This window comes from Trichosurus vulpecula, chromosome 9 (assembly GCF_011100635.1).
Source record: "Trichosurus vulpecula isolate mTriVul1 chromosome 9, mTriVul1.pri, whole genome shotgun sequence".
NCBI lineage: Eukaryota > Metazoa > Chordata > Mammalia > Diprotodontia > Phalangeridae > Trichosurus > Trichosurus vulpecula.
Window position 1 is genome coordinate 203534946 of NC_050581.1, and position 22210 is coordinate 203557155.

The 22210-nt window shown below is 46.1% G+C and overlaps 1 protein-coding gene across 1 annotated transcript in view; it reads left to right on the plus strand.

Annotated features, from left to right (window-relative positions):
- Positions 1 to 15477, plus strand: part of HERPUD2 (HERPUD family member 2) — a 38437-nt gene extending 22960 nt beyond the window's left edge. The window contains exons 4-8 of the mRNA XM_036739190.1: positions 1305 to 1459; positions 8417 to 8539; positions 13219 to 13542; positions 14031 to 14145; positions 14536 to 15477. Of these exons, the coding sequence (XP_036595085.1) occupies positions 1305 to 1459; positions 8417 to 8539; positions 13219 to 13542; positions 14031 to 14145; positions 14536 to 14697 (879 nt within the window). The 3' untranslated portion in view covers positions 14698 to 15477. The remainder of the gene's footprint in view (positions 1 to 1304; positions 1460 to 8416; positions 8540 to 13218; positions 13543 to 14030; positions 14146 to 14535) is intronic.
- The last annotated feature ends 6733 nt before the right edge of the window (positions 15478 to 22210 follow it).

A 22210-nucleotide genomic window follows, 5' to 3' on the forward strand; every position in this document is an offset into this window, starting at 1 on the left:
AGGGTGTGGGGAGGGGAGGGCAGAAGAGCCCTGGACTTGATTCCTTCCCCCTTTGCTTCAGCTCCTGCTCTGAAAAGTGAGGTCTTTGGATTAGATAATCTCTCTAGCACCCCCAGGAGTGAGAGGACATGGGCCAGATAGGGGTGCCAGAGCCCTTGCAGTCCCACCGACTCCTGGCCTGCCAGCTTTGAGCGGCTAAGAGCTTGTGTCTTGTCATGGAGCTTTCTTCCTCAAACAGAGGATCTGCTCCCCCTCCTCCTGTCTTTGAACGGTGAAGACAGCCCTTGTCAGGACTGTGGAAAGGACCGAGGCTGGGCTTTCAGAGACCACTGTTCCTGCCATTGTACACAAATGGATGAAGTGGTCTTCTCAGTGCTGCCACAGGCAGGGGCTGGGGAGCTGCCCTGACTGCCTGCTCCTTTCTCAGCTCAGCCCCGGTGCGCCTCAGCCATCCACCTGCTCACTCCATAACTGCTGAATGCTAGGCTCCCGCCATACAGGACAGGTGGTGTCCATGGCCTAGCTTTGCCCTGGCATTCAGGGCCCCGGGCACCCTCTTGGTTTTCAGTAGGTCCCCATCGAGGACTGGCTAAATGAGATGAATGTCACAGATTATCCCTGTGCTTTAAGGATGAGTTCAGAGACACGGGGAAGGCATAGATGAGCTGGGGGAGCCAGCAGCAGCACAGACGGCAGGAACTCGATGACTTGCTGGTCCTCGCCGCAGGGAGGGCCTTAGTGCCCTGAGGAAACCCCCACCATGCGAAAGTGCCACAGATACCCCAGAGAGGGGCTCCCCACGGCCACCAGCATACCTGGCTACAGCCTCGCTTTCTCCCACCTTCCCAAACATGCCCTTGTGCTGCTACAGTTTATTTGTCCTGGCTTGGATCTGCTTGGTGGGCATAACAAAAAGTGGATGTCCCAGTTGCCAACCCTTCCATCATGTCCTGCCTGTGTTCTTCTGGGAGCAGATGTGGAGAGGGACCCCCCCCCCCAGACAGACATTCTGTGGTTGGTCAGGCAGACAGTTAGCAGCCCTGCCCCTCCCCAGCTCATGGCCCCAGGGACAGACCTTCTTGAGCTGGTTACAGAGAGTTCTTCTAAATGACAGTCCACATAGAGGGAGCCTTCCTCCTTCACCAGCTCCAGCATTCGTGAAGAAGGCCTTGTGCAGGTATCTTTAGCACTCTCATGTAACTGTTGGAACATGACAGGATCACTTGTACTGGTAACATACAGACACAATCCCTGGGATTGCTGTGAAACAAACTTACTTGAAAAAATTCACATTGTATTTTAAGAGTTCAGATAACTCGGGATCATCAACCCCGTCTTCAAGTCAAGAGTCCCTCGCTCCCACAGCCGGTTCTGGCTCCGAAGGACTGAGGTACCGGAGCTCACCACAAGCACCAGCCAATCCTGAGCAAAGCCTTCAGTTTCCTTACGTCATGCAAGGGTAAGTGAATCTGCACGTTGCAGTTGGGCCTTTGAACGAGTGTTTCGGCTCATTGCCCTCCTGTCAGCTGCACGTTACCCTCGGGCCGGGGACTGTGGCGGCTTTGTCTCTGGGAGCTGCTACAGTGTCCAGAGCTGGGCTGGAGTCAGCTAATCTGAGTTCAGATTTGGCCTCAGGCACTTACTGACTGAGTGACCCCGGGTTAGCCTCCCTTGTATTGGACTCTTTGTGAGGGTAAAATGAGATAATATTTTTAAAGCACTTTGAAGTCTTAAGGAAGGAAGCAGGCATTTATTCATCACCTACTATATGCTGGGTGCCGTGCTAAGTGCTTTACAACTATCTCATTTGTTCCTTAAATGCACTTTTTAAGTTTTAGAGGACTATCTAAATGTGTGCCCAAGTGAGGAAATGCCATCTGCCAAGGCAGAACCACTTCTCTTCACCAATTTAGGCATAGTGCCTTGAGGGGCTGTGCCCAAGTGTGCCATAGGCAGGACCTGAATGCAGGGCTTGGGGACGTCAAGACCAGGTCTTCATGCGTTGTGCCACACCGCCTTGCGTGTAGTAGGTGAGTTACAGTAGGTGAATTCATGTCGCAGTTACTACATGCATGTGTGCACATACGCACACACACATTCCTGTGCGCGTGCCTCACACCCACTTGGGAAGACAAGGACAGAGAGCACCTGACGTGGCTGTAAGCCCTTTATGATGTTTGTGGTGTATTTACAATTATTCAAGCACCCACATTGTTATGCTTTGAGAATGATTTTATGGTTTACCTGTCAAATCTGGTAGAACCCCTAGGACAAGATGGATGACCGAAAATGTGTCAGCCCCTCATCCTGTCCAGTACTTGTGTCCTGGAGAGAGCACCTGTGGAGAAAGTTTCCCAAGAAGTCCACTATAGCTTCCTCTCCCCAAGAGGACCTAACACTAGGAAAAATTGCATGCCCCATCAGCCAAAGGCCAGGGCCATTTCTCAGGCTGCCAGTTTGGGGGCCAGTAGTTGGGGAATGTGTGTGGACCAGTATTTTGTCTACAAACAGAATGATCATTTCCTGGGTTTCTCTTGGGTTGGTTATTTCTCTTTGAAGTAAATGCAGCAGGAGAGGCAGCCATGAATGATAGACATTTGAAGGAAAAAAAGAATCTCAGAGCAGAGGGACTTGTACCCTGAGTCAGGAATTTGGTGGGCCAGTGGATGTGCCCATGGAAGGGAAGAAAACCAGATCTACATGCTCTCTCGGCTCTGGAAAGGGCTGAAGGCTCATCCTGCAGAAGGGGTAGGTGGGCCTGCAGAGCACAGGGCATCTGCTTGGGGCCAGGGGAGCCACCAGGAGCGGGCATCCAGGGACGCTAAGGAGAGGAGGAAAGTGTCGAAGGCTGGCAGCTCCCCGGGCATAGGCACCAAGGCAGCCACAGGCAGCCTTGCAAGGAAAAGAAAAGAGGTGTCCTGCCTTCAGGTGTGAGTGATACTGTGGTCATGGCTGGTGGGAGGGGCAAGTATGAGAAAGGACCCATTGGTTCAGATGTCTGAGAACTGGGTTTAGATGTGGGGACCATGGACCTAGGAAGGATGAGCTCTTGGCACAGTTGGAGAGCAGGAGATGGTGAAGACCTGTGAAGGGGAAAGGAGAAAAGTGCCCCCAGGCATTCAAACCAGATGCCAGAGGAGCCGAGATACCTTCGAGACTCTTCCCGAAAGGGAGGGAGCCGGAGCCGGCTGCTCCAGAAAGGAGATGATCCACCTGTTTGGTGGCCACCACACAGGTCGTCAAGTGCATCAGAGCTGCTGGGAGAGCTGAGCCGCTGAGGGCTGCCGATTGAGGACTTGCTGGCGGGTACCAGCTCTCCTTGGGCTCCGTTTTTTTCCTTTTCAGTTTTTCTCCCTCCAATTAACAAGAATTTGTTTTCTTTCTCACCCCATTACCCCGCTGAAAAAGGAGAGAAAAACTCCTCATGACAGATAGATGTATATGTAGAGAGAGAGTGAGAGAGAGTTAAGCAAAATGAATTCCTTCATTGGCCGTGTCCAGAAGTTCACGTCTCCTTCTGTACGGAGTCTGTCACTTCTCTGTTGGGAGGGGGGTCTTCTGCTTCATCAGTCCTCTGCATCCTGGCCGATTACAGCGTTGACATGGCTGTTGTATCAGTTCTCTGCTTCTGTTCACATCACTCTGCCTCAGTCCATGCCAGTTTTCCCTGGCTTCTCTGAAACAAGCATTTCATCATTTTGTATGGCACAATATTGTGTTCCGTCTGTCAGATTAATGGGCCCCCCTTTAGTTTGCAGCTTTTTGCTGCAGCAGCAAGAGTAGCTCTAACCATTTCTGTGTGTGGTGGGTGTATGCATAGGCTCATGGCAGTCGGGGCAGCTTGCTGTCCAGAATGCCTGCAGCAGCCCGCGCGCCGCTCCCCCAGCTGTGGCTTAGTGCGTCTGTTTGCCCACAGCCCCTCCAGCCAATGTGATGGGTGTGAGGCAGCACCTTGAGAGTTGCTTTAATTTGCATTTCTCTAAGTATTGATCCATTGGAGCATTTTTTTGTTGTGTGCATGTGGCTTAGATAGAAGCTGTCTCCTTTGACCATTTATTGGAGGAATGCTGGCTTCACTTAGTTAACCTGGTAACAGTAGATCAGTCTTTCTTGGGGCATGATACATTTTTCTTCCAGAAGGAACTAAGGAAGCGGTGTAAGAGTGCTGCCAGAAATGGAACCTTCAGGGGTTCCGCTGGCTTCATCACCTTTCTCCATTGAAGGGGAAGTGAGTAGCTGGTTAAAAAGTGATACAAGAATATAATTCATCTTCATCCTGGGAAGCAGGCCCTGTGGAGAATTGAAATGAGCCAGCTGTCCATGGCAGGCAGCACGGATCCCTGAGCAAGAGACTGGAGGCAGAATGTGTCATGGGAGTCGGACCACCTCCATCATCTCCTCCGAGTCTCATGGAGAGTAATGGTGCCTTCATGACTGTTCCCCCGCCTCCAGCCCATGCTGCGTGCCCATACGTGTTTCAGGGAGAAGCCACTCTGGAGAAGGGGCCAGCCTCCACCACTACCAACACCAGCTGCTAGGCAGCTGCTGCCCAGGGCTCCAGGAAGTGGTCTTATGACCCCATCCAATGGTCCTGTGTTAGCCGTGGGGCTTGGAAGGTGCCGTCTGGACCACAGTGCAGTGGTGGAACCTCAGAACGGAGGCAGATGAGCAGAATGACATAAAAGAGCCATCTGCTTTGCTGCTACACCCTGAGGCCTCGCAGTGAAGTCTGGGGGTGTTCTCTCTCCCTGTAGAATGGGGGCTCTGGAGAGCAGGGGGCGGCTCTGCTCTTCCATTTGAATCCTGAGGGTTTAGCACAATACTTTCTTTGCACGTTTTGCGTAAGTACTTCATAAATGCTTTTTTTTCTACTTACTTCTAGGCCCTAGCTTAAAACCCGGGATTGACAGGTTCCTGGTCAGAGATGAAGTACAAAGACTGGTAGGGAGCCATTTCCCTAGATTCTTAGGCTTTAAACCAAAGAGGGAGAAAACTCCCTAGCTAGGGTTTATCTAGTGCCTGCTGTGTGCTAGGCACCATGCTAAGCACTTTCCAACCATTGCCTCATTTGGTCCTCACAACAGCCCTGGGAGGCAGCTGTGTGTTGTTTGTGCTGATTTAAGTGTGTTACATCAAAGCAGTCCCTGGGAAACACATTAAGAATTGAATTGTTCCTAATGGCTGATACTTCATTGAAACCCCTAATGAGAAGGACATTCCTATTCCAGCAGGTCACTGTTGGCTTCACGTGAAGTCATAGCGAGGCTCGAATACCAAGCCTTTGGCACTGCCTTAAACTTTCCATGGCCTGGCCTGAACTTTTTTTAATGTTTTTATTGCTATCTTTGGGAGTTTTTTAAAATCACCAGAATTTCCCCCAGTATTTCTTTCCTGCTCCAAGAGAGCCATCCTGTGTAACAGTAAAGAAAAAAGAGAAAATAATTGGTAATACTGAATGATATGTTGAAAAAGTCTGAACATGTGTGCAGAAATACGATGGGCCCTCCTGTCAGTGCTGGGGAGGATGAGGAGGAGGCCTGTGTTCTCCTTTGCCTTCTTTGGAGCCACGCGTGGTGGAGTTTCTGTACAGCTGCTCGGGACGGCTTTGGGCCGGGCCTTTCCATCTCCATTGGTCGCTGTCATTGTGTGTGTTGTTTTCTTGGCGCTCCTGACTCGACTCTGCATCAGATCCCATAAATTGTCGCAGGCTTTTCTGTAGTCGTCATCATCACTTCTGACAGCACAATCACATTCCCTGCTGTCGTGGTCCATCGTTTGTTCAGCGGTTCTGGGCCTTAGCTTCTGCGAGAAGCCTTTCCTGGTGCTCCTCCCAGTGGGCGTCATGGATCGATCCTGTACGTTTCTGGTTTGACATGGTGTTTGCTGGTTGTCTTCTCCATTAGACCTCAAGCTTTGGGAGAAAAGGCACTGTGGTACTGGTGGTGTTGCTGTTTGCCTTTCTTTGTGTCCCTAGGTACCGTAAGTGCTTGGTATCGTGCCTAGTACATGGTAGGTGTTTAATAAGTGTTTGTTGGTTGACTGCGATCACAAAAGGAGCTGCCAGGATGGACATTTTAGTCGCATCATTCCAGATCATTTGAGTTGTTACTGCTGATTCACAGCTTCATCAACAATGCACCAGTGCACCAATCCCCGCCCCACGTTCGCTCTTACATCTTTTGTTCAATGGATTGCCATGGATTTGATGGCTGAGATGGCCATTGGGGCAGGGGGAGAGGGTTAACCCATGAACATGGATCAATTTCAAAATTAATCTGTTCTTACTCTGCTCCAGTGAGGAAAGGTAGGAGGGCAGAGAAAGTGAATTTGGCATCATGTCCACCTTAGGGCCAACAGTGGTGCCAGAAGAGTGGCAGTTGTTCTGTATTCACCGCATCTAGAGCTCTCCCTTTCTCCTTCTTTTCTGGGTCCTTCTGGTCCCTCTCCCCCTCTCTTTCCCTTTTCTTTTCCTCCCTTTCTGCCCTTCCTTTCCTTCTTCCCTCCCCTCTGTTCCCCTCCTTCTCCTCTTCCCCCCAAAGAAGGGAGCCACACTCAGTCAGTACTTTATTTTTTTTATTTTTAGCTTACAGCACTCAGTTCCACAAGGTTTTGGGTTCCCTCTCCTCCCCACCAAGACGGCATGTAATCCAATATAGGTTCTGCATATACCTTCACATTGGACATATTTACATAGTAGTCCAGTTGTAAAGAAGAATTATAACCAATGGAATGCATCGTGAGAAAGAAGAAACGAAAATAAAAAAGGGAAAAAAAAGAGAGTGAATGGTTTGCCTCCATCTGCATTCAGACTCTGTAATTCTTTCTCTGGATGTGCGTAGCTTTTTCCATCGTGAGTCTTTTGGAGCTGTCTCTGAACCTCGCATCGATGAGAAGAGTCAAGTCTATAAGTTAGTCCTTACAGATACCGTGTGTCTGTAATCATGTGTAATGATCTCCCGGTTCTGCTCCCCTCACTCAGCATCAGTTCATATGGGTCATTCCATGTTGTAATGAAGTCTGTCTGCTCCTCATTTCTTATAGCACAGTAGTATTCCATTACATTCATATACCACGGTCTGTTTAGCCATTCCCCAGTTGATGGGCATCCCCTTGATCAGTACTTTAATAGAGCAATAATTATGACATATTTTTAGGTTCAGGGAATTGGGGAATGCTTAAATCACCACAGTTCTTGCTAATGTAAACATTGATCTGTCTTCAGTTCACCCTCACAACATTTACTCAGCCCTGTGTGTGGTGTGGTTTTCAGTAGCCACTGGTTTGCTATCAGATTTGTTACAAGTGGTGGGAAAATCATCTCTGGGGACCTTTCTCATCCAAATGTGCATCCCCTTTGACCTGGAGCTCCCCTTTGCTAGGAAGAAGGATTTAAGAGAGGTCACTTAGAGATAGAAATGCTGATATACAGCAAAGGAGCGGGAACCAGCTGTGATCCACAAATGTAATGAAATCCTACTGAACTGTTAGAACCAGACAACATGACGACACACAGAGCTTGGGGAGGCCTCATCAGGACACAGTGTCTGCAGGCCACAGAGTGTCCATGGCGTCTGCAGCAGAGGGCCATGATAGGCCTGGAAGAAGCTCTTTCCCTTATAGGAAGCATTTCCTTTGCCCTCTGGTGGAGGGGAGTTCTCCTCGCAGAGTCCAGTTTCTTTGGTGTCAGTTTTATTGAGATGCAATTTTTCCTTTTTATTTTTGTCATAAGCAGATTCTGTTCAGGGTGGGGGGGCAGGGCGGGGCGGGATGTATTGGCAAGTAGAGGCAATGTACAGACAAAACTATTTCTTAAAAAATAAAACTGCATGCTGTGTACTTGGAGTGCCTGAGGCTGTCCCCAGGGCCTCCCTCTGCCCCCTTTGCAGAGGTGGGGGGCTGTGTGGATGGAAAACTTAGACACAAATGATTTGTTATTTGGTCTGCTTAAGTCTTTGTTAGGACGGACGCAGGACAGCCTTTCGAGCCGGGTGGTAGGGGAGGGGGGTACATATTAGGAAGTGTGGCTGCTGTCCGCACAGAAGATGCCAATAAAAGCAAATTGCAAAGCATTCGAATTTCATTCCAGATTTTAAATAGAGCTCTGGTAGTTGCTGAGAGTGGCTGAAGAGGACAGAGCTCTTTCTTACCTTCTGTGCTGACATGACAGTGTTTGGGGTCATTAGTACTTGGACTTAACCACTCTATGGTCAAGAAATGAATTTTCCTTTGTTTCCATTAAAGTTGTTGGGTTCGAGTGATGGTGTCAGACCTGGGAGCATTTTGTGTTGTATTGTGCTGTGATAGCTCAAATGTGATGGAACAAAATAGCTGCATTTTGAGAAGAATTTTAAGATAATAGCTTAATAATAATACACTTCAAAAACCCTGAGATTTGTTCACCCCTTTTCTCTTTTAGAAACGTTGGGGATCAGTTTCCTGGGCAAGCTCTTCCAGCTGGATTCCCTGTGTACCCTGCATTCAGCCCCCTTCAGATGCTCTGGTGGCAGCAGATGTATGCCCGTCAGTATTATATGCAGTAGTAAGTTATTTTTCACTTAATAATTTTCAGTTGTCATTGCTTTAAGGTTCTGTGCAAATGAATAGTTAGACATTCCATTTGGGTAGCATTCTTTATCTTGTCCAGTCAGAAAGTTAATGCCAGTCCCCTCAGTGATAATCATTGGCTCTGACCAAATACAGTGACTTGGGTGTGGATCATGAATGGGGTGGGCCCCGACCTGTAACAAGCCCTCGTCAGATGCCCCATTTAAAGTGTGAGACTCAAGGCTAGCCTGTCCTAGTGCCTGCTAAGAGGGATGTGTGGAGACCTTGGAGGTGTAAGCCCAGGACAGTTGGAGAAAAGGTCTCTGTTCCCTTCAGGAAACCCAGTGGATACTTGTAGACTGATGGGACAAAATGTGAAAGAATCCTATGGATGAATGGCGTAGACTCATGCTTCAGGGAAAGCAGCTCAAGGAGGCCCTTTTTGTTGTTGTTTTAGGCCTGTCTGACTCTCCATGGCAGAGGTACTGGAGAGGTTTGCTATTTCCTTCTCCAGCACATTTTACAGACTTGCCCAGGGTCACAGAGCTAGGAAGTGTCTGAGGCTGGATTTGAATTCAGAGAGATGAGTCTTCCTGACTCCAAGCCCGGTGTTCTGTGCCACCTGGCTGCCCTCAAGGAACTCCTAGAACCTGGGCTAGACTAGCCTTCAGTTACCTCTAGAAGATTGTTTGTGAACTGGAGTAGGCCCTTCGGGTGCGGGACCCCAAGGCACACTGGGAGATGGTTAAGGAGGGCTGTGTTGTTCCTCCCCCCTCCCTCTTGTTTGAGTAGGAGGTAAAGTGTCTTAAGGGCTGAGACACTTGGAATTTTTGTTTGTCTCTAGCGCCGTCCATATGGTGTTTTGGTGTTTATTCCTGTGATTTCATTGATGTTTGGGAACTTAGTAAGAGGATCTCCCTTTAGCAGTACCCTTCACACCATGTTCTCTTGCCTGGGGCACCAACAGGTTAAGGGGTTTCCCTAAGGTGACAAAGCCAGAGGGAGCCCAGATCTTGCTAAACCCCCACCTGGCTTTCTGTCTGGGATGTCCCAGATTCCTTTTACCATGTGAAATGTAGATGTTTCATAAATGCTCCATTGAATTGGGTTGTGGTTTTTGTTTGTTTGCTTTTTGGTTTTAGTTTTGTTTTTTAGCTTTTACAAAGGAATATTTACTTCAGAGGTATCATGAGTAAACATATAAAAACACGGTGGAGGATTATGCGCCCCCCCCCCCGCCTCTCTCTCTTTCTCTCTCTCTCTCACTCTGTCTCTCAGGCTCTAGGGAGGAGAGGGCATTTTTAATTCCATTCCTACATAGCCCCAGTCCCACCCAATTTCAAGTCCAACTCTTCTCCAGCTTTCAGCATGGGCCTTCTCTGCTGGTGTGGTTGCAACTTCGGGCCTGGAATCCTGGGTACCAAGGTCACCATGGCTCAAACTCTGGGTTGAGTACTCCACGTCTATACTTAGAGCTGAAAAGATTAATCAAACACACCCAAACCTCAAGCCTGGTCCTTGGGGTCACAAGGCCTAAGGAGAAGGGAAAGGCTTTTCCCCTCCGCTTACACAGCAAAGAGAGAGCCTGTGCCTACTTCAGGTAGAATTAAAGAAGGGAACCTGATGTAAAGGGGCTGTTCCCAGCCCCATGGTAGGCCAACAAAGAATGCCTTCTCCCAGAAGCAGGTCTCTGGCATCTCCCACGTGGGGAATCTTATCTTACATGGTCTGGGCATACGCTAAAGTCCTGTTACATTCTCGTCCCCCACTGGAAAAACTCTAGTGGCCCCCCCAATACCACAAATATAAAATCCTCTGCGAGGCATCTCAATCTCTTCATGCCCTGGTTCCTTCTTCCCTTTCCCTTTCTTCTACCTTATTCCCTTCCACATCTCTCCTACCCAGTAACAGTAAGTCAGTAATCCTTTATAAGCTCCTACTATGTGCACACAAGGAGCTTACAGTCAAATGAGGAAGGCACTATACACAAGGAAGCAGAAAAGAGAGAGGGTGAAGGGAAGAGATAGCCAGCTCCTGAGGAAGGAAGGCAGCGTTGTAAGAAATGAAGAGAAGGCTGGCCTCAGTTCCCTCCTTAAATGGAGATTTGGGGAAGAGGAGTCTCTACCCTCCAGTCTCAGGAAGGGTTGGGCCCCACTGGCCAAGAGGACCGACATGAGCTTCGACGAGGGCTCATGTGATCTTTCAGGTCTGAGTTCTAGAGCTGAAGTGATCTTGGAGGATGAAGAGGTTACTGGGGGCTTAGAGGGAAGAGCCCAGGAGTATTTCCCCACTCCATCTCCCAGCCTCATACCTGGAAGACTTGGCTCAGCCACCTCTGCCTCTTAGCTGTCCTGGTTTCCTTCAGGGTTCAGCTCAGATCCCACCTTTTGGCTTTTCCAATGCCTCCCGATTCCCTTTCTCAGCTGTGCTACCAGTGTCTTTCCTGTTGAGATTACCTTCCCTTTACGCTGGATTTAGTATGCACTCTTCTTTCCAGGTTGTCCCCCATTGGGGTAGGCACCACATACAGATGCGTGCATGTAGACATACACACATATGTGTCTTCCTCTCAGTTATCGTATTAACCCAGTGCAGAATGGCTTCTCAGTCTTATCACTCAGTTGAAATGGTTCTTTCCAAAGTTACTAATGGACACTGTATTTTTTAAATTAATTAATTTTTTGGTTTTTATGGTATCTCCATTTTCTACTGGATCCCTCCTCCCACTCATTCCCAGAAAGCCATCCATTATAACAAAGAATTTAAAATTTTTTTTTTAAAGCAGAAGTAACCAACACATTGCAGAAATCCAGCATGTGGCATGCTTCCCTCCCATGGCCGCTCACCTCCCCACAGACATGTGGGGAAGGGGGTGGGGGGTGGGGTTCTCATACCCCTTTTGCAGGTCGAGCTTGGTTATCATAATTTCACAGTTTTATTGTTAGAGCCTTTTTCATATGGTCGTTAATTATTTACAGTTCTTTGGAGAACTATTTGTTCTTATCCTTTGAGCAGTTCTTTACTGAGGAATGGCTTCTGGTCTTAAGTCTCTCAGTTGTCTGCGTATCTTGTATATCAAACTCTTATCAGAGAATTGGGTTTGAGGTTTATTTTCCCTTTTTATCACTTATTTTCCTCCTTATCCTAGTTCCTTTAGTTGTGTTCATGCAAAAGCTTTGTGATTTTGTTGTTATCAGCATGAATCTTTTGTGATCCTCTCTGTCACTTGTGTGGTTAAGAATTCACTCACTACCCACGATACGCTTATTTTTCCCACTTGTGATGTGATCTTTAATAAATCGGGCCATGTGTCTGTTTTGAGTTTTTGGAGGTAGGAGGTATAAGACTTTGGTCCAAACCTCGTTTCTGCCAGCTCAGCAATTCTTTACTAGATCATTTGGGTTATTGGGGTCAGTTATTTTTGATTCTTCTGTGTCTGATTTTTTCTGTTGATCTACTGTTCTACTTTTAAACTAATACCAAATAGTTCTGACGATTTATAACTCAGTTTGGGGTCTGGGAGTGCTACCCTTCATCATTTCTCTTGATATTCTCAGTCTTTTGTTTCTTTAAATGAATTTTCTCATTATTTTGTCTATCTTGTAAAGTATCCGTTGGGCATAAAATGCTAAATGTGTATGTTAATTTTGGTAGTGCTATCACTTTTATTAGATGACAGAGCCCAGCTACAAGCACTGAACGTTCTTCCATTTATGTTGTTCATTTCTTTAAGGAGCATTTAATGATTGTGTCCACCCTCATATCGTAGGTGTTTGTATATGTTTTGTAGACAGTGATCTCCAAATTGCCCAACTGGATGGCCTCTTCTGTCCTCTCCTGGATGCTCTCTCCCTTCTTGGGTACTTGGTGATGTGTCAGCTCTGATTTTCATCTGCTCTTGGTCTCCTTTGTTGACTCACCATTCACACCCACCTTCCCCAACCTGGGCGCCAAATCCATCCTTTGTAATGTGTTACTCCCGCCGTGCCAGTGGTCCTTGAAAATAGACCCAGGTGGGCTGCTCCTCTGCTTGGAATCCTTGAGTACTCTCAGGGAGCTCCCTTTTTCCTTGGAGGTGAAATTCAAACTCCCGATCCTGGCATTCAAGGTCCTGTGTAATCTGGGAGCAGGTAGTCCCATGCTTCCTACTTTCTCCTGTACCTGTTTTCCAGCTCTTTCCTGTCTCAAGAATGTTTCCCTTCCTATTCCCTGCCTGGAAGTCTGTCCTGAAAACCCAGCCCAGTTGTCCTTTCTTCTGATGGCCTCCAAGCCCCACTGTAAATTGTGGCATCTCTCTTAGACCTCATAGGGCACTTTGTCCCTGTTCTCTACATTTATAGAAAAGTCCCAACCTTATAATGGAAGTTTGGTGAAAGCAAGAGCTGTGCTTTCTCTACATTGTGATCTTGAGAGCGACTTAATAGTGTGGAGTCTCACTGAATCTCTTGGATTCGCTGGTATTTCCAGTGCAGTCTTGTCACCTAGTCAGTTTGAGACTGAGGGTGGGGGACAGAATTTTATTCATGTTGTCATTATGACTTTTCACTTATTTTCACAATTCACAATAATTATTCATAGGTTGCTTCCCTGTGAAATGTATGGAGGCCCCTCAGTTGAGGAAGGACCAAACAAAGTACTATGACTTTTTAATTATCTTTCTTTCTGTTATTTCAGTCAAGCTGCTGTTTCAGCTCAGGCAACATCCAATACTGACCCAGCCCGACCTGCTGCTGCCCAGGCTCCCAACCTGGCCAACGTCCCCGCGCACGAACCCCTGCACGGTCCGAACGCAGGGGCCCAGGACAACCGAGGCTTGAATCCGAATGTGCAGATGAATGCCCAGGGAGGCCCCGTGGTCAATGAAGAGGACTTGAATCGAGACTGGCTAGACTGGATGTACACGTTTTCCAGAGCTGCTGTCCTTCTTAGCATTGTATACTTCTACTCTTCCTTCAGCCGGTTTGTCATGGTGATGGGAGCCGTGCTGCTTGTCTACCTGTGAGTAGGATTCATCCCGCGTGTGCACATTGACCATCACCTGCCAAGCTCTGCCTGGGCTTAGCTGAGGTCCCCCTCCACCAGAGCTCCTTTCCTGCTGAGCTGCTGGGTGCTCTTGGTTGTGTCCTGGCCCGCACGTGCAGCAGCCCTTTGCAGATGGCACTCTCAGTACTAAGTCCTCCAGGCAGAGCTTGAGTCTTTGTGGGCAAGATGACCTTTCATTGGTTTCTGAAGTGGCACTGATATCAAGAAGATTCCTGGGCCTTTGGGCCCAACTGATGTGCTTTCAAAAGCAGACCACAGTTACTTTCTCCCCTGGGAGTGTGTGGCATGGCCCTTGGTGGGAGCCATGACACTGATCCTAGATACCCCTTGGAAATTGTCGGGACTCATTGTTTCACTTGTGATCAATAGGTAATTTCACCCACTGTTAGATGGTACAGCCGTTTCTGATTTCTAATTCTTTTTCTCCTTATGTTGCTGAATAGACACCAAGCTGGATGGCTTCCCTTTAGACAAGAAGGAGGGCAGCTACAGGCCCCCAATAATGCCGATGTGAACCACGATGGGCAGAATGGGAATAATCCAGACCTTGAAGAAATGGTATGTTGGCTCAGAGGCTTGTTAGGTCTCTCATAGTTATTTCTTTCCCCATTCTACCCTGCGTCTGGAGTAACCACAGTGTAGAAGATCATGGGCTTCAGAAAGGGCAGCTCGGTTTCCTCCTCCTAATGTCATGACCTAAGGTTAGACTAGTCCAGCAGGTTGTGCACGTGGTGAGGATGGATATACCACCTTGATGGGTCCCTGTCTGAGTCCCGAGCTCGGACTCTTCTTCGCCTCTTTCTGTAAGGCCGCCCAGGTTCATGGTCTTTATTTTATTTCCCATGGAAGGGAGATTCAGAGCACACTCTTCCGTCTTCCCTCCTGGGTTCCAGGGAGCACTGAGCAGGGCAAGTCCCTCACAAATGTGGTTTTTGTTTGGTTTGAAAGGAGCATCTGATGGATGATGGGCTTGACGATGAGAGTGAAGAGGATGCCGGGGAGGATGCCGGTGCTGGGCCCCAGCCTGGGCTCATGGCTTCGGCCTGGTCCTTTATCACCACCTTCTTTACTTCACTCATCCCGGAAGGGCCTCCCCAGGTTGCCAATTAGACCTGACTGCCTGTGCCAGCCAAGAAAGAACTGTACTGAGAAGTGGGTTTGACTGGAGGGAAGTGTTTTAAATAACAGTGCAATTTCAAAAAAATTTATAACTTTCTTTTGATCATGTTGTAAAAAGGTGTTTTTTTTTCAGCTTCTCATGCACATGAATATTTTCCGCACAAGTGAGCTACAAAACGTGTGCTTTTTAAAACATCCTTTAAGGAGGAGCACAGTGGGACAATGTTGGTCTTCCATGTTTTATTCGTTTCGATTATGGATATTATAGCAAGAAAAAAATTGTTGTTAGTGCTTAATATTCCTTTAAAGAGCTGTTTAAAGTGTAAACGTCTGTAGCCAGGAGCCTGTGGCCCTTGAGCAGCGTGAAGTTTGAGTACACACGCCTGTTTTCTGTGAACAACCCTCAAGGTCACAGAGATAATTTTTATACTCAGAGTTTTTCCCAAGAACGCCCACCACCCAAAATGTGCTCCATCATCTTTTCTTCTGCAGTACAGCAGTGAGCCCCCTGAGTGCTTGTTGAAAGCTTAAACATTTTTAAACAAGTTTTCTGAGGCCAGAATCAATCATGGGAATTTTCTTTTGTAGAATATACCTTATTAATTGGAACTGATCCTTAAAAAGAACCAGGCAGCTCTTCAAGGGAATTAACAGTGACGTTTGATTCATTACAAATGTTTGATATATATACAGTACTTTTTATAAAATGACATGTGCTGGAAATCAATCCCTGGAATTAGGTTTTTTTAATAAAAGGTCAATTATAGTAAACTGTTTGTGGAATATTTATTTAATTATCTTTAGTAGTTTGCCCACATGTTAATCAGTATAATGGTTTAATTGAAGGTGGCAGGAAAAGCCTCGAGGTCAGAGGTCAGCTTACATGATAATTCAGGGAGTGATTGTGAGAAGACCAGTTTAATGATGTTCTAAAGAAAGATGTTTCTTCCTTATGGAGAAGTATTTTTGCAAAAGTTAATTAAAATCAGAAAACTGCTTCCCAGAGATCTGAAACTGGAGCTCGCAAGTGCCCATAGGCACGTCTGTCCCCTACTCGCTGTGATAGTGCTAGACACAGGCTGTTCATGTTCTCCCTAATTTCCTCTTTTATGTTTCCTGAGCCAGCCTTGCATTTCTTGTGATAGCCACATTTACAGTCACAAAGTCTGATTGTTTTAGAGGGAGGCCCCCTCTTAATTTCTCAGTACCTTATGCCTTGGTCCCTGATAACTAGAATTTCCTGATTTTAATTCTTAGTTCAATTCCAACAACAACTTTCACACATTCGCTTGTAGAAGGTTATAGTCTGATGCTTCCTTGAGGTAATCCTGGGTACTCGGAGGTTATACAGTTATAGGGCAGCCTCTGGCGGGGTCTGCCGGCTTGGGAAGACTTCCCGTACAGATTCAGCAACAGGCGGGTCTCCTGGTGTGGAGAAGTTCATCTCCATGAGATGATGGCTTATGGCAACCCACCAAACAAGTGCCAAGTGTCTGTTCTGTCAGGACAGTGGGGAAGTAGTGGAAACGAGTGTGGAAGAAGGGCTTACTACGTGTGTCTCTGCCCTCAAGGAATGTAGGGTCTAAGGAGGGAAGACGGCAGACCATAAGGACCTGAAGAGTGTGTGGAGGTGTGAAGTTCCCAGTACAGGCCCTGGTTAAGCCCAGAAGGTCAGGAATCAAGCCTAAAGCACAACAAAGGCTGGCTGGCCTGGAGCCCTCCCCAGAGTGGAAGCTCCAGGAACATCTCACCAGTGGGGAAGTGAGTGTGCCAGCTTAACTGGGGGTATTTCAAGGTGAGGTTGAATGTTCCAAGGCATGAAGGCCCCAGGCACTGAGGGAGAAGTTCTAAGGTGATGCCATCTATTGGTGAACTTGGTTTCAGTCTACCTTCTCGTAACCTTGGCTGGAAATGAAGTCATCATACAATCCAAGAAGCAAGAGGAATCTTTAGGGCCACCAGCCTTGTCTCCTGGAGAATATTTCACTCTTGGGACTATGATGGAAGTTGGAGCTGGGTGATGGAGCACCATATTGGGCTGTAATGAATTCATGAATGGTGCCAAGAAATGGATTGTGCCGTCCCAGACCTTTTGTTCTCCTGCCATGATACCTTCATTTGGACGTGCAGGTCACAAGAGGATGTGAACTAATAAGGAAGAGATTTGACTGCTCCACGTGTTAGCAAATGTCTGTTAAAAAAGCAGGAGACTTGGGCCTAGTGCCTTGGCAAGAGTGTTGCCAACTCTTGCCGTACATTTGATGGCACCGGGATCCTGGCAGCCTTGGGACCGTCTGTGTGTTGACTCTTGTGGAAGGAGATAAGAACAACATAAACAGCATCCTATTCGTAACAAACATTCACCTCTGCTAAGAGGCCGAGAGAAGTCTGATGATAAGTTAAACTGATGAATCAGTTTAACTTGTGTCCTACTCTTTGTCCTCCTTTGGGGGGTTTTCTGGGGTTACTGGAGTGGTTTTACAGATGAGATAACTGAGGCAAACTGCCCAGGGTCATAATCAGGTAAGCGTCCAAGGCCGGATTTGAAATCAGAACCTGTGGATTCCAGGTCTGGCACTATCCACTGTGCCACCTTGCTGCCCCATCCGCAGGGAGCTTTTCTGTTAAAATCCACTGCAGAGGACATGCCATCTGAGCATTCCAACTCTACATGCTAAAAATACTGAGAAACCAGTGGCCTGCGTCAGCATGTGTCACTTGTAGTCCACGAATTCGTGAAGCTACAGGCTTGATTCCATACCTGCTCGTGTTTGGACACCATTGACAAAGACAGAGAAAACCCCAATCCAACATAGCTTCTCAGCTAAGAGAGCAAGGGAATGGGGCCTAGCCACAGCCATTGCTCAGAAAGGCTCTGTTAGACACAATAGTATAACGATCAGTTTGTTGACACCTTCAATGAGGTGACAGAGTTTGGCTAAGAAGTCTTGGAGCACCTGGCAGACACACGATAATGGGCTGATGGAAAGCCATCCTTTATCGATCCACAAAAGTCCCTTCTCTCCTTCCTACCCCAGTTCCCTTCCCCTGCCCAAACTGAGAATGAAAGAAAAACATAGGCGCTCTTACAAATCATGAAGCCGAAGGGATTTCAGCATTGGCCGAGTCCAGGTGTCTCCTGCCATCTGAGTCCTTCCCCTCTCAGGAGGTGGGCAGCAGCAGCTTTCCTCATGAGTCCTCTGGAATCCTAGTTGGTGATCAAACCAATTGGAGCTCCTAATTCCTTTAAAGTTGGTTCTCTTTACCATATTGTTGCCTTTGTATCGATTGTTTTCCTAGTTCTGCATCAGTTCCTAAAATTCTTTCCAGGTTTCTCTGAAACCATCTCCATTATTTCCTATAGCACAATAGTGTTCTATCACATTTACATACTGTAACTTGTCCAGCTTTTCCCCAATTTAAGGGCACCCCCTCTAGATTCCCATTCTTTGCCTCTTCAGAAAGAGCTATAAATATTTATGTACATCTTGACTCAGAGTTTGTTTTACTTAGGGCTAATCCTGCCTTAAATTTCCCTTCTCCTTCCCTCCTGTTTTCCTGTTGAGCGAAATATATTTTTGTTCCCAACTCTAGAGGTGTGTATCTATTCTTCCCTCCTTTGATCATTTCAGATGAGAGTGAGGTTCAAGTGTCAGATGCTTCTCCCATTCTGCCCCCCCCCCCATTGTATAAATGTCTAATTGAACACCCACAGGTGAGAGTTGGGTGACAGGTGGACACGTAAGGTGGATGAGCAGCCCTGAAAAGGACATGGCAAGCCCTCATACTGACTCTCCACACCAAGAAAACAGGTTCTTTACTAGCCATCAACACACTGTCCTTACATGGAATCGTTGGTTACAGCAAATGGAGAAATTTTGAACGCTATGGATAAGTTCACTTACTTTGGTAGTATACTTTCCAGGGATGTCCATATAGATGATGAAGTTGACGTGCACACGGCCAGAGCTAACTCAGCTTTTGGGAGACACCGAAGGAAAGTGTCAGAGAGAAGAGGTATTAGACTTGACTGCCAGACTGAAGATCTACAGAGCTGTGGTGCTGACCTCATTGCTGTATGCCTATGAAACCTGGACAATCTGCCAGCGTCATGCCAGGAAACTGAATCACTGTCATTTAAGTTGTCTTAGGAAGATTCTGAAGATCACCTGGCAGGACAAAGTACCAGACACTGAGGTCCTCTCTCAAGCTGAACTGCCAAGCAATCTAAGTCTACTGCGGACAGCACAACTGACCAGCCGGCCATGTTGTTCGAATGCCAAGCGTACGCTTGCCAGAAAAACTATTTTGTGGAGAATTCACACAAGGCAAGAGCTCACGTAGAGGTGTATCATTAAGGAGATACATGCAGCTGCTTGAAACTTTTTTAGGAACAGATTGCCCAGTGTAATGACCACTCTTCACACCAAATTGGAATCAGCATAACATTTATTCTGCACGTAAAGACAATATAGAACAGTATTAAAGAAATAGAGGAAGATAAAGATAAAGCTTAACAGAGTAATAGAAATATTTACATACACCAGCAAACTGGGGAAGCACCAACATCTGGGTTCAGGTGCTGGGGAGTCCCTGGGCTTCAGCCCCCAGAGCCCCGGCTGGGAAAAATCCCAGACTCCAAAAAACATAGGGATTTTTCCAGATTATATCCAGTTTCAAACACAGAAGGAATTGCTGCAGCGTGACTTAGCACCTGATTGGCTAGGTGCCAGAGCTTACATCATCTTTGGTTTGGTAACCTTTGGCTCAGCATGATTTAACAACTGATATACTTGGTGTCAGAGCCTACATGACTTAGCACCTGGTTGGCTCGGTGCTAGAGCCTAGTGACCTTTGGCTCAGGTGACCTATGGCTGGGCACCAGAGCCCTCCGGACTCAGCACAGGATGTGGGCCAGAGTTCAAAGGAGTAAGACATCCATGATTGATATGGCAAAATGTGTTGAAAAGGACACAGGATTGATTCCATGTATTTCTAGAAGGGTGGCCAGAAGAGTACTCGATCAGGTAAAAGCTGACCTTTCAGTCCTGGGAATGTGGCCCCTGTTCCAAGGAGAAAGGACAACATATGTAGTACTGTAGACCTGCAGATGTAAAAGGAAGATCATCGGCTCCAAGATCTGATGTTTTCATCACGTAGGCCGAAGGGACTTTGGGGGCAACTTGTATTTGAATAGGAAATCTGGTATGCCAGTGATGATTAGTATATTTAGAAATTGCTGATTCTTCCTTAAAATCTCTTTTACTTCCTTAGAAGAAAGAAGTAAAGATATACAAGTAGTAGGTAAAGGTAAAGAAGTGGGGACCCAAGAAAGGCTGACACCGTCTGCTGGTTCAGGGGAAAGCAGCGTGAAACATAGAGAAATTAGAAACAAGGTATGAGGTTATATCACAGAGATTGGATGAGTGACCAGTAGACAGGGCTCCAGCTGTCTAGTGATCACAGTACACACTACCATTGCTAGCAGTAACACAATCAGATAAAAATGAGTACTATTATAATGATCAGTGTAATTCCCACATATGTGAAGTACAGCAAAATAACAATACAAAAAGAGTAACAAAACAAACGCATCATGCAAGGTGAGAAGGTCTGATAATGAGTTGTGATTCCTACCGTTTAAGTATCTTCATGTTTGAAGTTCTCAAATTCCAAGGTAATCCACTTGGTCTTTGGTATGTTTAGAGAAAACAAGTTACACCATGACTTTGCATTTTGTGAATTTTTTGTGAATCTTTACACGTTTTCTCTTTATATCAAGGTATGTATGTTTTGTAGTGAACAAGCAGTCCAGTTGAACAATTTAGAAACATTTATACCTATTCTCAGATTAGTTATCAAGTGAACAATCAGAAAAAATCCTTCAGATAATTTAAGGTATTTTGGTGGGGTAGGATCGTTGTGAGTAACCATTGGGCATTAGTTGTCAAAGCTTGAGCAACATTTTTTCCAGCACTTTGAAGTCTGCTGGCTCAGGTCTCAAGATCTACACTGTTTACTCTACCCAAACCTGCTCCTGCTCCACCAAGTAGTGTGTCATATCATGCTCTCTTTCTCTGGTAGCATGGTAGGGATTTAGGGAATGTTAAGAGGTAACGTGGGAGTATACTTGTTTTAGATGACAAAATACATAATTGAAGAATGATAAAACAATAAACAATACGTGGTCCTAGGGTTGGGGTCTGAGCACAAGTACCCCATCATTCCCTCCTCAGACAAATGGGATCCAAAATCTTTTGGGGTAAGGGATGAAGGTCTCGGCTTCTGAAACTGCTTCTTTCTGAGACTGGATACAGTGCTCTCTCTGCCTTGAGAGGTCCCATTCAAGGGGTTGGTTCTTTAGCCCATATTCCTAACTTGGCCTGTGCTGGGTCCCGAGGGTGATATTCAGCCTGAGTAGGCATCTGCAAGTGGAGGGCATTGAATCTGGAGGAGACAAATCTGGCAAGGAGGTTAAGCAGACAAAGGCCAAAAAAGAATAGGAGGAAAATGACCGGAAGGGGGGTAAATAGGAGTTGGTATCTTTCAGATAGGGCCATCTCAAATTTGATTCAGCTATTAATTACCAAATCAAGTTACATAATTTTTCTTCTTAAAATGCTTCCTCATACTCTCAACATACTTAAACCACCTGAAATTGGCACAAAGACACCCAGAGCAACTATCCAGGGACAGGAGGGGCTTGGATGATCCCCATTTGTCCCCAGACCTTCTTATCTGCCTTCCATATTTTCAATCAAACCGTTATTTATCTTTCCAAATCACTTGAACCCATCATTCAGATTATTCAACTTCCTTTACATTTCACCCATAAGACAATATGGCTCATAAGTTATTACTTTTCACTAACATAACTGTACTGCCTTAAACAAAAGAGGTTTCTGACTTTAATCTCACATCTAAATAGATAACACATCTTTGTTTCACAAGCTTGTTTATCCTTCTCTAATTATAGTCACTCCCGGAGGAAGATACTTCAGGAATTGAATTTTATACATATGATAAGTTCAAAACACTAATTTAATTCTTGCTTAGGCCATGGAATGACTACCAATTCCGATCAAAATAGCAAGATCTCTTCTGCTTTACAGCTCATTACATTAATTTAGCAATAAATTATCTTTCAAATGAAAGTTTAGTAGGCCTTCTAAAAATTACATGAGATTTTTTCTTTAAAACATTTCTTCTAAAAGTATTTCTCCTTCTTTTAAAACTGTTTAAGATTTATAAGTAGTCACTAAGCTTTTATGAAGAAAATTAGTTGAAAAGTTTTAAAATAATAGCCCTTTTTACCTTAAAGCAAAAAAAAAAAAACCTTTAAAATTGAAATTCATTAAAACTAAATTGATGTAAAATGTCCTTAAGTAACATAAATTCCCAAAGTATTATAACAAACAATTCCTAGTTATTGCAGAATTCCTAGATAGCACAAAGTTTCTTAGTCAAAAAGGTGTTGTAATGCTCACATTGGTAACAGTGAGAG